Raw genomic sequence first — 12,307 nt, 5'->3', positions numbered from 1 at the left:
TCAGTGGGACTTGCTTCTGAGTAAGCATGTAAAGCTCCTCCTCCCTCTCCAGCTAGTCCCAGCACAACAAAGCCTGAAGAGCAAAGGAGGCATGGCCTATAGGATGACATTCTAGGCAGGCTACCAGGTAGCAATCCAAACTTAATTCTTGATTTGAACTGTAGCATCTGAAAGGCAGGTACTTTGAAAAGTTAACTTAACAAAACCACCCCAAATAAAAATAATTGAATTTATTTTTTTTAATGGGCATATTTTTCTCCTATAAATTACACCCATCACTTTTGTCCCTTTTCCCTTCAGATCCTGGGCCAACTTGATCATATTTATCTCAGCAAAACATCCATGAGGTACTGTCTTTAGTACCAGCCAAAAGTATTGTTATCAAATCACATTAGGCCATATAGTAAATATTGAGGTCTTTATCCAACACCTCATACAGATCCTGACTCCTCACAATTCTGGGTTCTATCCTGCTAAATTCTACTCCAAGTAGATCCATTGAAATGAATGGGCCTAAGTTAGTTGTGCCCATTAATTTAAATGTGGCTGTTCTGAGTACGAGTAACTTTGGATACAACACTCTGCATTTCTGTTGATAAGATGAAGTAATTATTTGTAAATAAAGAAATGATTCATAAGATTTAGAACCAATTGTTATTGGGAAGAAACCTCTCAGATATGAACTGAAGAACATTATCTCTCCATGGTTGCTTCCATATTAACCATTTTCTCTGGAATTAACATCACTTGTTTACTCAGTTATTGCAAGGAATCCAGACAATATCACAGCCAAAAAATTGCATTGGTAGTATTTTCTGTATAGAATCACAGAACTATAGAATTGGAAGGGGCATATAAGGCCATAGAGTCCAACCACCTATTCAATGCAGGAATTCAGATTAAAGTATACCTGACAGGTGGCTGTCCAGCTGTCTCTTAAATGCCTCCGGTGAGAGCTCTCCACCTCCCTAAGTAATTGGTTCCATTGTCGTACCACTCTGTTAGGAAGCTTTTTCTGATGTTCAGTTGAAATCTGGCTTCCTGCAACTTGAGCCCATTATTCCGTATCCTGCACTCTGGGAAAATCGAGAAGAGATCCCGGCCCTCCTCCGTGTGGCAACCTTTCAAGTACTTGAAAAGTGCTATCATATCTCCCCTTAGTCTTTTCTTCTCAAGGCTAAACATGCCCAGTTCCTTCAATGTCTCCTCATAGGGTTTTGTTTCTACTCCCCTGATCATCCTCGTTGCCCTCCTCTGAACCTGTTCCAGTTTGTCTCTGCCCTTCTTAAAGTGTGGTGTCCAGAACTGGACACAGTACTCAAGATGAGGCCTAACAAGTGCCAAATAGAGGGGAAGCAATACTTCACACAGTTTGGAAACTATTCTGTTTATGCAGCCTAAAATAGCATTTGCCTTTTATGTAGCCACATCACACTGTTGTCGATCACAAGCGGAATATGAGCCAACACTCCCAAGATCCTTCTCGCATGTAGTATCGCTGAGCCAAGTATCTCCCATCTTATAACTGCATTTGGTTCTTTTTCCTAGGTTTAGAACTTTGCACTTATCCCTGTTAAATTTGCCGCCCTGGGTTCCTGCCGGGAGGAAGGGCGGGATATAAATCAAATAATAAATAAATAAATAAAATTTAATTCTGTTGTTTGCCAAGATTCCTTTGAACTTTATTTCTGTTTTCCAAGGTATTAGCTATCCCTCCCAATTTTGTATCTATCTGCAGATTTGATAAGCATTCCCTGCACCTCCTCATCCAAGTCATTAATAAAAATGTTGAAGAGCACTGGGCCCAGGACCGAGCCTTGTGGTACCCCCGCTCCTTACCTCCCCCCAGTTTGAGAAGGAACCATTGATAAACACTCTTATTGTCCTTCTGTGTTCTTTAATGATTTGTGTGGTTGACATGATCACTTCTAAGAGCTGCCTCCTGCAGTGCAAAGTCCAGTCAGCCCTTTGTTTTACTAGGGAACTGGGGGTGATGAAGCAGCTAGGGAGATGGCTGGAATACAGGTGGTGTAAAACTCAGTGTGATTACAATTGAACACACAGGTAAGAGCATGTTATTGTGCCTACTCTGGTGGTGATGGCAGCAAAAAGGCAATACTTCTTTGTCACCATTCCATAATTGGGATGTCATTTAGCAGAGCTTTTCTGAGTGGTTCAGGGTTTACTTCAGCTTGGCCCACAGGTGGATGTACAAGTACCCTTGGAAGCATCTTGTGACATGTTTGCAAGGCACTTTGAGTGTAAATTTGTTTGCATTTACTATGACTTGGGTACCACAGGTTTTACTGTTCAGGTGATGAATGAATCCAGAACGCTGCCTGGTTCTGGTTTTGTGGGAGAATTTTCAGTTATTGTAGCCTGATGACATGAACGTATACCGCTCAGGGGGTACAATCTACCACATGTTGACTTGAGTCTTTCCTTTCATGATTGATAACATCAAGCAAAGGGGGGTTGACTGGCTGAGTCCAGGGGGTAATAAATGCCTTCTTGTGAGAGGGGGCAGTCCTAGCCAACTTGAAAGAAGTGGCTGTAATTCTGCTCCTAAAGGAGAGGAGACCCTTTGCTGATTGAAATTTGCAGTCCTAACTATACCTTCTAGGAATAAGTTCCATTGAACTGAATGGTACTTCTAAACAACTGTACTGATAATCTTTTCCATGGGAATGGTTATTGGTTTTTTTTTTTTGGAGAATGTAGCACTATTCCCATGTGGAACCACAGCTGGGATTCTTGAAGCAAGAAATAACTTGAAGCAAAAAGGAGTGAAATGCCCCTGAGCAAAAAGGAAATGTATGTAATCTCATGGAGAATGCAGACTGCAACTGATGCCTATAGGTGCAAAACATGGTTAGTTCCTTCCCTGCTGACTTTTCCTGCTTGTTCCAGGTGGAATACCTCCTGAAGAAGATCTGTACAGCCATGAGCATTGAGCTCAGCAGTGGTGAGTTAGAGGACTACTTTTCCCAAGAAGCCCAACAACAGAGTGGTTTGACAGTCTGGCAATTTCTTGACTTGGTTAACTCAGGCCGGTTTTTACGGGGAATTGAGCGTGAGGCCATTAGTATGGCTGTTGAAGAGGTCTACCAGGAGATCATTGGAGATGTGCTCAAACAGGTAAAGATTAGGAAACACTTTGATTCTTGATTAGGAAACACTTTGCCTGGGTTTGTAGAGCCACCTGCGAACAGCAAATAATCTGTACTGGTATAGCAATCAGAAACAAGGGTCCCCAGCAGAGGCCTCTTTCTTTCTTTCTAACCAAGAAAGTCTGTATTGCCATGATGGGGACTGTGTCCACTGCACATTCTAGTAACCTTTTGGACGATGATAATAAGAATGCTAAATGAATGGGAAATGATATCATTTGTAGTATTGGAAGTAAGAGGAGCAGTAGAACAAAGCGAAAGGAGCGGGGAGCAGCCAGCTGGGGAGAGACCAGAGAGCCTGTACTGATATTTGTCTTTTCCTATGGAATGGTAACTGAATATTCTAAAGAGAATCTGGTAGACAGCCTGAAGCTTGTATATATGTTCCATTTTTCTCCTGGGTTCTACATGCCAAGATGTGGGGATTTTCATGCAAGTCCTTGTTTTGGAATTTTTCATGCTTTGCTAATCCCGTTGAATCCTGATTGGCCAATTGGCCAGTCAGGAATCACAATACCCTTGTGGCTTGTGGGATGTCAAGTGTGCCAAGTCAGCATGTCTGATAGTGGGCAATCCCCTCTCCTTCTAGAAGCACGCTGAGTGTAAAGCGTTGAGGAAATGCCAGCAGCCAATGAGGAAATAGGACACTGTGCTAAGTTCACTAAGAGGAAGGAAAACAAGTCAGCATTCCTGAAAACCACAAAGCACATGGACTGATTTGAACCAGTTCAGATGTTAGATCAAGAACAGTATCTGGGTCATTCAAAAGCAAAAACTGAAGCAGAAAGCTTTATGCCAGTTGGTGGTACTTCCTAAATCTCCACTCCTAGATTAGCACATTGGAACTAAATTGGCCATGTCAGAAGGCGCTACATGGATGCAACCTCATAGGATGCCAGTGATCTAGTTTATCTGTCAGAATATAGAATATCCATGTATACACTCTTACATATTTCTAATAAGTATGCCTGTGTGAGATGAACTGGGGACCAGTTGACATAAACCAGGCTATGAACATGCAAGTTTGATAACGGGATTTGGCTCCTTTGTGACACAAATTCTTGTTACATCTGTGATGTAGGTGGAGTCTTGCAAAGATCTTTCTTCATTTTCACTCTGTCTTTTTCTTGCCCCATTCTGATTGGGAGCAGGGCTATCTGTGGAAGAAAGGTCATCTGAGGCGGAACTGGTCTGAGCGATGGTTCACCCTAAAACCCAGTGATCTCTCTTACTATGTGAGTGAGGAACGGAAGGAGAAAAAGGGGAGCATTTCTTTGGACAGAAACTCATGCGTGGAGGTAATTGGACTTACTCTGAATGAAAAGGAGCACAATAGGTAGATGCAGCCCTCTCATGAGACAGTTGGTGAGAGCTTGATTGTGTGTGTCACTCCCTCCCCTGCATTAGCTGCCCGCCTACCCCAGCCCATTTCCTTCACTATCCCACCCCATCTGGTCTCCTGTGAAACTGATGAGGCCTTGTCAGCTTCATGATTGAAGCTTATATACATGTCCTTTTGAAGGGAAAAAAGTACCTGCTAAGGACATTATTTATTTAATCAAAGGATTTGTATCCTGCGCTTCAGCCAATAGATTTCAAGATTGTGAACGACAAATATAAATTCATTATTTATATCATAAAACACTAAAAATATGCACTAAATGGCCACTATTAGCCATAATATGAGGCAGCAGCTAAAAACGTCTAGCAGGCTAAAGTGTTACATACATTAAAAAAGCCTAGGAAAATGTGTTTTAACCTACAAATTGTAATGTGGGTGTCAGACACCCTTCTTTAAGGACAGTGTTCTATAATCGCACCCCCCAGCCCCTTTCTTTTATTATTTTACACTGGCTTCTGATAAGGAGGACACTTTGAGAAGAACTTCAGCCAAAGAAGTCAAAACAAACTGACAAGTCTTTCCCCAACCGTTGTCAGTTTCCCCAGCCTCCCCCAAAAAACAGAGATACAGAAGAGGAAATGGCCATTCTGCCAATGCCCAAGATCACAGAAAATAAGGAAGAATCAGTGGTGCCATCATGACAGAAAGTTTATGCCGCTGCTTAGCAATGTCAGCAGGAGAATCTCCAGTTGCACCAGGGGTTTCTTACCACATTTTGAAGAGAACTACTATGTGTTAATGTCTAAATATGGACGCCCCTTGTAAGTCCATTCTGTCCACAATCTAAAATGATCTACTGTATCACTGAGAGGAACTGAGAAAGGGAGCCATGCCATGCCTGTTAATAGTGATTCTAGAGCAGGGCTGGCGGAACTGGATCCAGCCCAGCACTGCCCCACCCTCTATGAGCCACTTTTGGCAAGTGGTCAGGGCTGCTTACCTGTCATTCATATGATCAGGTGATCCTTTCTTTCTTCCTTTATAGCTCCAGCTTTAATTAAAAGCCGGAGTTGTAAACGAAAGACCTTTGCAGCTGTGATTTGAAGGCAGGCCGAGGTCGCAAAGATCCTTGTTGAAAGTAGGACTTGCATTCGGCACTGGAAATAAGGGTAAAGACACACTCACTGTTCTGCTGGTTCCAGTGCGTCTCCACCTCTCTTTTCTGAAAACGGGGGCACACAATGCTAGTCACACCTCACCCTTTTTTACGGTACAACCTGATGGGATTAGCTTGATTCCATTTAAAAAAAAATTGCTTCGAAGAGATTCCACAACTGATTGGCAAATCGACCTGTTCCCTGTTTGGATGTGGCCAATGGAAATGCTTTGCTGTAGGCAACTAGTGTGCTCACAGCCTAAATTCAGGACTGACTGCAAGCCCCACTTTCAGCAGGGATCAGGTCCAATCAGAAATTCCTGAACAGAGCCGGTTCCAGCTTGCACTCAGTGCTGAATTTAAATTTAGCTCTTACTGCAAACCGTGCTTTCAGCAGGGATCAGCTTCATTCCGGAGCTCCTACTAGGGCTTGCAGTTGAGGCCAGTTTGAAAAGGCATTGAATGAATTCCCTGCTTGCAGAGGAACAACTGGGAATGCATTTAGAGGCTTCTGATTGTTCCTCTGCAGCCGGAGCTTTACCTGCCCTGCACATCTGATGACACATTGTTGTAAAATGTACCGGTTTAAGTCTAATAATGCTTTTCAAAGGTAACACAAAAATGCAGGAAGACTGTAATGCAGTTGCCTATCCATCTTCCTGCATAGCATTGATTGATTTTTAAAAACCTGATATGAACTCATTTACAGCTACATTGCTGCTGTTCACATATGTGTGCATTGCCAACAGTGCAAGGAAGGCTCAAAAGTGGTTTTAGTGGCATTTGTAAAAATCTCTCTAAATGGAAGAGGGAAGGAGGAAGCTAAAAGCCGAATTTTCTCTCCCATCCAGCTAACTTGCTTGGAATGAAAGGGCTGGAGAGAACTGGGCTGGAATATGGACTCTGGGTCCCATGGGGTAAAGATGGGGAACTGAGAGCACATCTGCTATTTTAAAAAAAGAGGGAAATCAGAATCATCAAGGGGTTTGGGATCAGACCAATCACTCGTATGGTAGTTATTAAAAAAAAGTTGGATGTTACCATTTTGTTAGGTTGCCTCACTTCTTGTATTCATGTGATGATAAGGCTCTTTCTCACGTCAATGAGATCTTATGATCCTTTTCAGTTATCAGGTGATAAACATGGCTGTGAGAACCCTTCATTGTCTCACTGTGAAGAAAGAGCAAGAAGCGGGTGGCTTCTTCCAGGCTAGATTGCAGAGTCCTGATTTGGGGTGGTATTGATTCAAGGTTGAGAGATGCCATGGAAAAGGCAATCACTGCTATCCTTGGCATGAGGCATTTCATACCCTGACACTGTTCTTAGTGGGCTTGTAGCCAGTAGGGAGAAGTTAACTTTTCTTTCCTTAATCAAAGATCTTGCCCGACAAGGATGGGAAACGGTGCATGTTCTGTGTAAAAACAGCTTCTCGGACTTATGAAATGAGCGCCTCCGACACCCGGCAAAGGCAGGAGTGGACTCTTGGTGAGTACTGTGGCCCTTCTCTCCTGCTGTTTTGGAGATTTGCTGAAACTAAGAGGTTAAATTGACAGTAGCAAGAGCAGCAGCCTCTGGCCCTTCAGCTAGTTCTTATTCAGGGATGAACTATTTCCTTGTATGACTTGAGCAGCATAAGCTAAAGTAACTCAAGCTGCCAACATTTTTACAAAAACACAAAAAGCGCACATGAGCCTGGATTTGATGCTGGTCTTGTAACTATTTGGGATTTTGGGGCAGATTCTTTCAACATTATCTTCTGCGGGGATCTTGGATCACCTACTAGTGGCTAGGTAATATTTAATGTTAGAGACAGGAAACTTGATAAGGTGGGACCACAGAGTCATGCCAGTCTGACTCTTCCTCATGTGTGTAGTGTTGTTCTCTGTTTGCATACCTCAAAACATGATCCTTGCAGTCTAGCAAGTAAACCTGGTTCTATCTCATGAAACTTTGGTTTAGCCTCTAATGAGTAGCTCCTGATAAGCTCTTCCAAATGTCTGGGCAACATGGGTGCTGAAATGCTACAACTCTTCCTTATTTCATTTTTTAAAAATATTGTTATGCCACCCTTCATTAACATCAATTCTAGGGCAGTTTACCAATTTTTAAAAATGCAATACAGTACACTATAAAAATGATTAAATATACTGACAGATAATAAATAGACCAATTCAGCAAGGTAAAAGGCTATAGAGGCTTGGAGGGCCACATTTGGCCCCTGGGCCTGAGGTTCCCCACTCCTGACCTAAGGGATGAAGAGAAAAGGGGCTCTTCAGTGGAGGCAGCAAAATGCCCGCAGCTGATATCTCTGGCCTTTCCTCCTTTGGCAGCCATCCAGATGGCGATCCGCCTCCAGGCAGAGAGCAAGAAGTCCCTGCACAAGGATTTGAAGCAGAAGAGGCGGGAACAGCGAGAGCAGCGAGAGCGAAAGAAGGCCGCCAAGGAGGAGGAGATGCAGCACCTGAAGCAGCTGCAGGAGGAGAAGGAGCGCAAGCTGCAGGAGCTGGAGCTGCTGAAGGAGGCCCAGCGCCAGGCCGAGCTCTTGCTCCAGGAGGAAGAGCAGCGGCGCCAGCAGCAGCATGAGGAAATGCAGAGGATGCTGGAGATACAGTTGCAGGAGGCTGAACAGGTGGGTGCAAGGAAGGCAAGCCACCTCCCAGTTCCGCAGCCTGCCACAGATGCCACATCAGTCAGTAGAGATTCTAATCCCTTCCTGGTATTTTTGGTGAGCCAACTTGCCAAAGTTACCAAGAAGTGATTAGAAAATCTCATGGATTTTTTTGGGGGGGGGGGCTTGTCATTCCCCTAGCCTGTGCAACCAGTCCTTGGGACATCCATCCCAGACTCTCTGGTTGAGTTAGAAGGGAACACATCCTTTCGAAATGCATGAAGTAATGGAAGGCCTACTTTCCCTTATCTTAAGGCTGGTAAGCCACACTTCTAAGCAGTCTACTATGATTTCAGTATGTGGGGCTGCCCTTGGGTGGCTCCAGAAACTCCAGCTAGTGCTGAATGTAGTGGTTAGTTAGACTGCTGATGACAGATGGCAGACAGCGTGTGACACCTCTGCTAAAACATAGGCACTGCCTGCCCATATGCTACCAGGTTCAAGGTTCTTGTATTCTTCTGTAAAGCCCTGAACAACTTGAGTTCAAGATACCTTAAGGCCCGCTTGAGCCCTTAAAACACAGCACAGTCACTGTTAGATGTCCCCCATGTTTCAGAAGCCCAACTAGCTTCACCTAGGAGTTGGGCACTTAGTGTCACTGATCCCATGCTGTGGAATACTCTTCCAGTAGAGATTCAGCAGACATCTTCACTGCCAACCTTCAGATATCTCTTGAAGACTTATATTATGCCAACAAGCTTATTCAGTTTAATTTTTTTAAAGATGAAGCAGTCATTTTTAGGATTATTCTGTATTGTTTTATGATATTTTATTGTACCTTGTAATTTAATTGTACTTGTAATATTTTTTAAAAAAATTCAAATAATGTTTACAATTCGATAACATAAGAATCAAGACAGGCAAGAATTGTGCTGAATTCAGATTTAGCACCAGATTTTTCCATGGTCCACATATTCTCCATCTTTGTGGAGTGATCACGCTTGCTCCAAACTTCAGCAGTTTTCCCCCCGACTCCGTTTCCCCCCCCCTCAAATATTCCCTTGAATATATTGTTCTTTTATTGATTTTACTCACAGTACAGCAGTACAGGTCTCTCTCTCTTTCCCTCTGCCACCCTCCTCCACTTGAATAATCCAAGCTCCAAGCGGAAGGAAACAAGTCAAGACTCACCCACGTTAAGGACTCAGGGCTTGCTGAGGACAAGGGGGGGGGCAATGAAAACTGCTTTCCTTTCCAACAGGAAAACATTTGGTCTCTGCTTGCTGATGTGAAAACTGACCAGCCTCAGTAGCAGCAGAGGAGGAGGAGGAGGTGGCAAAGCCGCTTTCCTTTATTGATAAATCAGTAGGAAAGGAAATTTTTCTTTCAAATGTTCAATATTTTCTTTAAAAAATACCTTGCAAAGTATTGATATTTTCTTTCAAAAATATTGATATTTCCTTTCAAAATATTGATGTTAATATCAATATTTTTGGGGAGGGAAAAAATCGGACTGGTAAAAGCAGTGGATAGCAGACAAAGAACGAACTCAAATTGACACTGCCTGTTAGGTCGGCAGAATTCTTTCGAAGCGGCACCAGCCAACGAATCCCATCTATACATAAGAATAATATAGAAGACTTAACAAAAACCATATTACCTTGATAAAGAGCTTAATACTAGAAAGAGTGAGAGAAGAAAAAGGAGGAAAAAAGAGAAGCTGAGGAGAGCGAGGAAAGAAACGAACTTGTGAATTTTCTTGTACATCTTCCCAATATTTTATATGAGGGACAGTTTACCAATATTTGTATAAATAAATAATAAAATAAAGGATTCGAATTTTAAAGAAAAAAGCCAGAAACCTTGTGGTGTTTGCAGTGGGCAGCCTTCTGCTGTTAGCTCCATTTCCCCCACTGAGCCCTAGAGGTTGACTAAGAGTTTTCTTTTACTTTCTCATTGTCCAGCAGATCTAAGTATGTTGAGCTGTTCAGAAATGACTGCGCTGCAGGGCAGGGATGAGGAACCTGTGGCCCTCCAGATGTTGTTCGACTACAACACTTATCATCCCTGACCATTGGCTATGCTACTACAGTATCTCTCGTCCCTGACCATTGGTCATGCTGGCTGGATCTGATGTAGATTGGAGCAAAACAATGTCTGGAGGGCCACAGGTTCCTCACCCCTGTTGTGTGGGAAGAGTTTGCTGGAGTAGGGTACATAACCCATATACAGGGATGTGGTTACAGATTAGGGAGCATTGCAGTCATGTGGCTTTCCTGCAGTGTCCCCAAACTGGCTGAAACCATATAGACAAGATTGGAAAAGTGGTGGCACCCAGGAGATAGGAAGATGTGAGCAAATATGGTTGTGTGATTCCACTACAGGATATGTTGGTGAGGGTTAGTCTCCTCAGGCAGAGTTCCTTACCTAGGCCTAGGGATGGAAGATAAATATTTGAGGCCTGCAATGTTCAGCTTCACAGTTGTAATTTTCCTTTATATTGTGGCATTTTGAAGACAATATGCAGTTGAAAACTACTTTTTTAGTTATTTCTTCATTAAATTTATATCCCACCGTTCCTTCCAGAAGGAGCACATCACGTTAATGGATAAGCTTGACATAGATAAGGGACTGCTATATGCTAGTAACTTCCGTGCTTCTTTTTTGTCATGGCCTGTGGATTTCTTATTATTTGTGGCATGATTGTCACATATCTAAGTGGGGGGGAAAGCTGTAAAAAGAGTCAACATGCAACAAAAAACTTATCTGAAAAAATATTTTTCTTGCTTTATGAGGAATTCGGTGCAGGCACCATCCAGCTCAAAAGTGACAGCCATATTCCAGGGTATCCAACTCAGCATAGAAATATTCTTAGCAGCATCATTTGTTAGCCACCAAGGCAGTCTCATATAGTTGGAGACCAGAGACCCTCAGCCTCTAACTTTCCAATAACTGTTATTCCAAAGAATTCCAGATCTGAGGCCGGGATCCCATTGAGCCAATCACTTTTGCTTCTTTCTTTGCCATTAGTTCTTATATATATTTCTTTGTACATATGCAGTTCAGTTACTCTGTTCTAAAAATGACAATACAGTTGGTATTTGCCCAGACAAAAGTCATGCTACCGTCTCGACCACCTGCTGGCGAGTAGGCTGAATTTAGGTAGCTGATTCTGCCCCCTACTGTTTGGCTGTGTACTCTACATACTAACTGCATATTCTTTTCATATCTGCAGGCTCGTGCTAACATGCAGGCTGAGATGGTTCTGAAAGAGGCAGAGGCGGAACGTCAGCGCAAGCGCATCACAGAACTGGAGGAGATGCAACAACGACTCCAAGATGCACTGCAGCAGGAGGTTAAAGCTCGTCAGGATGAAGAGTCTGTGAGATATGCACAAGCCAGGTACGGCTGGTGTATGCTCAGCTTCCTTCCTTTGAATAACTCTGGAAATATAGGGTGGTATTCCACTAACACATCCTGTTAGCGCAAGGATTTCTGCTTGCACAACAGGACTTCGCACACACACAAACACGTGTCCCACACCCTCCCCAAATCTGCTCTGGAGGGTTGGGGGAACTCCTAAAACAGATGTAAGGGGCACACAAGGGGAGGGGGGAGGAAGGGTAGTAGTAATCCTTACATTGATGGGACCCTGACTTAGTGCTACATTGAATACAACCAAATGTCCTATAGCATCCAAAAGTCTAACTGCCTCCCTAGGCAGTCTGCGTTTAGCATATTTAAAGGATTTTTCATTGTCAGTTTTTATGTTTTTAGCAATGTGCTCCTAAAATTCTTTTTTAGCATCCCCTTTTGTTTGTTTGCATTTCTTTTGACAGAGTTTGTGTTCCTTTTTATTTTCCTCATTTGGACAAGACTTCAATTTTTTGAAGGAAGCCTTCTTGCCTCTAATATCTTCTTTCACTCTGCTCGTTAACCACGTTGGCCTCTTGGCTCTGGTGGTACCTTTCCTGATCTGCTGTGTACACTTAATTTAGCTTCTAATACTGTGTTTTTAAACAACTCCCAAG

General features: G+C 43.1%; 1 protein-coding gene across 1 annotated transcript in view; it reads left to right on the top strand.

Moving 5' to 3' along the window:
- DEF6 (DEF6 guanine nucleotide exchange factor) overlaps nucleotides 1-12,307 on the top strand; it is a 74,155-nt gene that overhangs the window by 50,706 nt on the left and 11,142 nt on the right. Inside the window, exons 4-8 of the mRNA XM_061632326.1 lie at nucleotides 2,911-3,138; nucleotides 4,322-4,468; nucleotides 7,045-7,153; nucleotides 7,999-8,297; nucleotides 11,512-11,678. Coding sequence (XP_061488310.1) covers nucleotides 2,911-3,138; nucleotides 4,322-4,468; nucleotides 7,045-7,153; nucleotides 7,999-8,297; nucleotides 11,512-11,678 — 950 coding nt within the window. The remainder of the gene's footprint in view (nucleotides 1-2,910; nucleotides 3,139-4,321; nucleotides 4,469-7,044; nucleotides 7,154-7,998; nucleotides 8,298-11,511; nucleotides 11,679-12,307) is intronic.

This window comes from Rhineura floridana, chromosome 6 (assembly GCF_030035675.1).
Source record: "Rhineura floridana isolate rRhiFlo1 chromosome 6, rRhiFlo1.hap2, whole genome shotgun sequence".
NCBI classification, from domain to species: Eukaryota; Metazoa; Chordata; class Lepidosauria; order Squamata; family Rhineuridae; genus Rhineura; species Rhineura floridana.
Note: the sequence above shows the minus strand (reverse complement) of the source record. Positions and strands in the feature narration are given on the sequence as shown.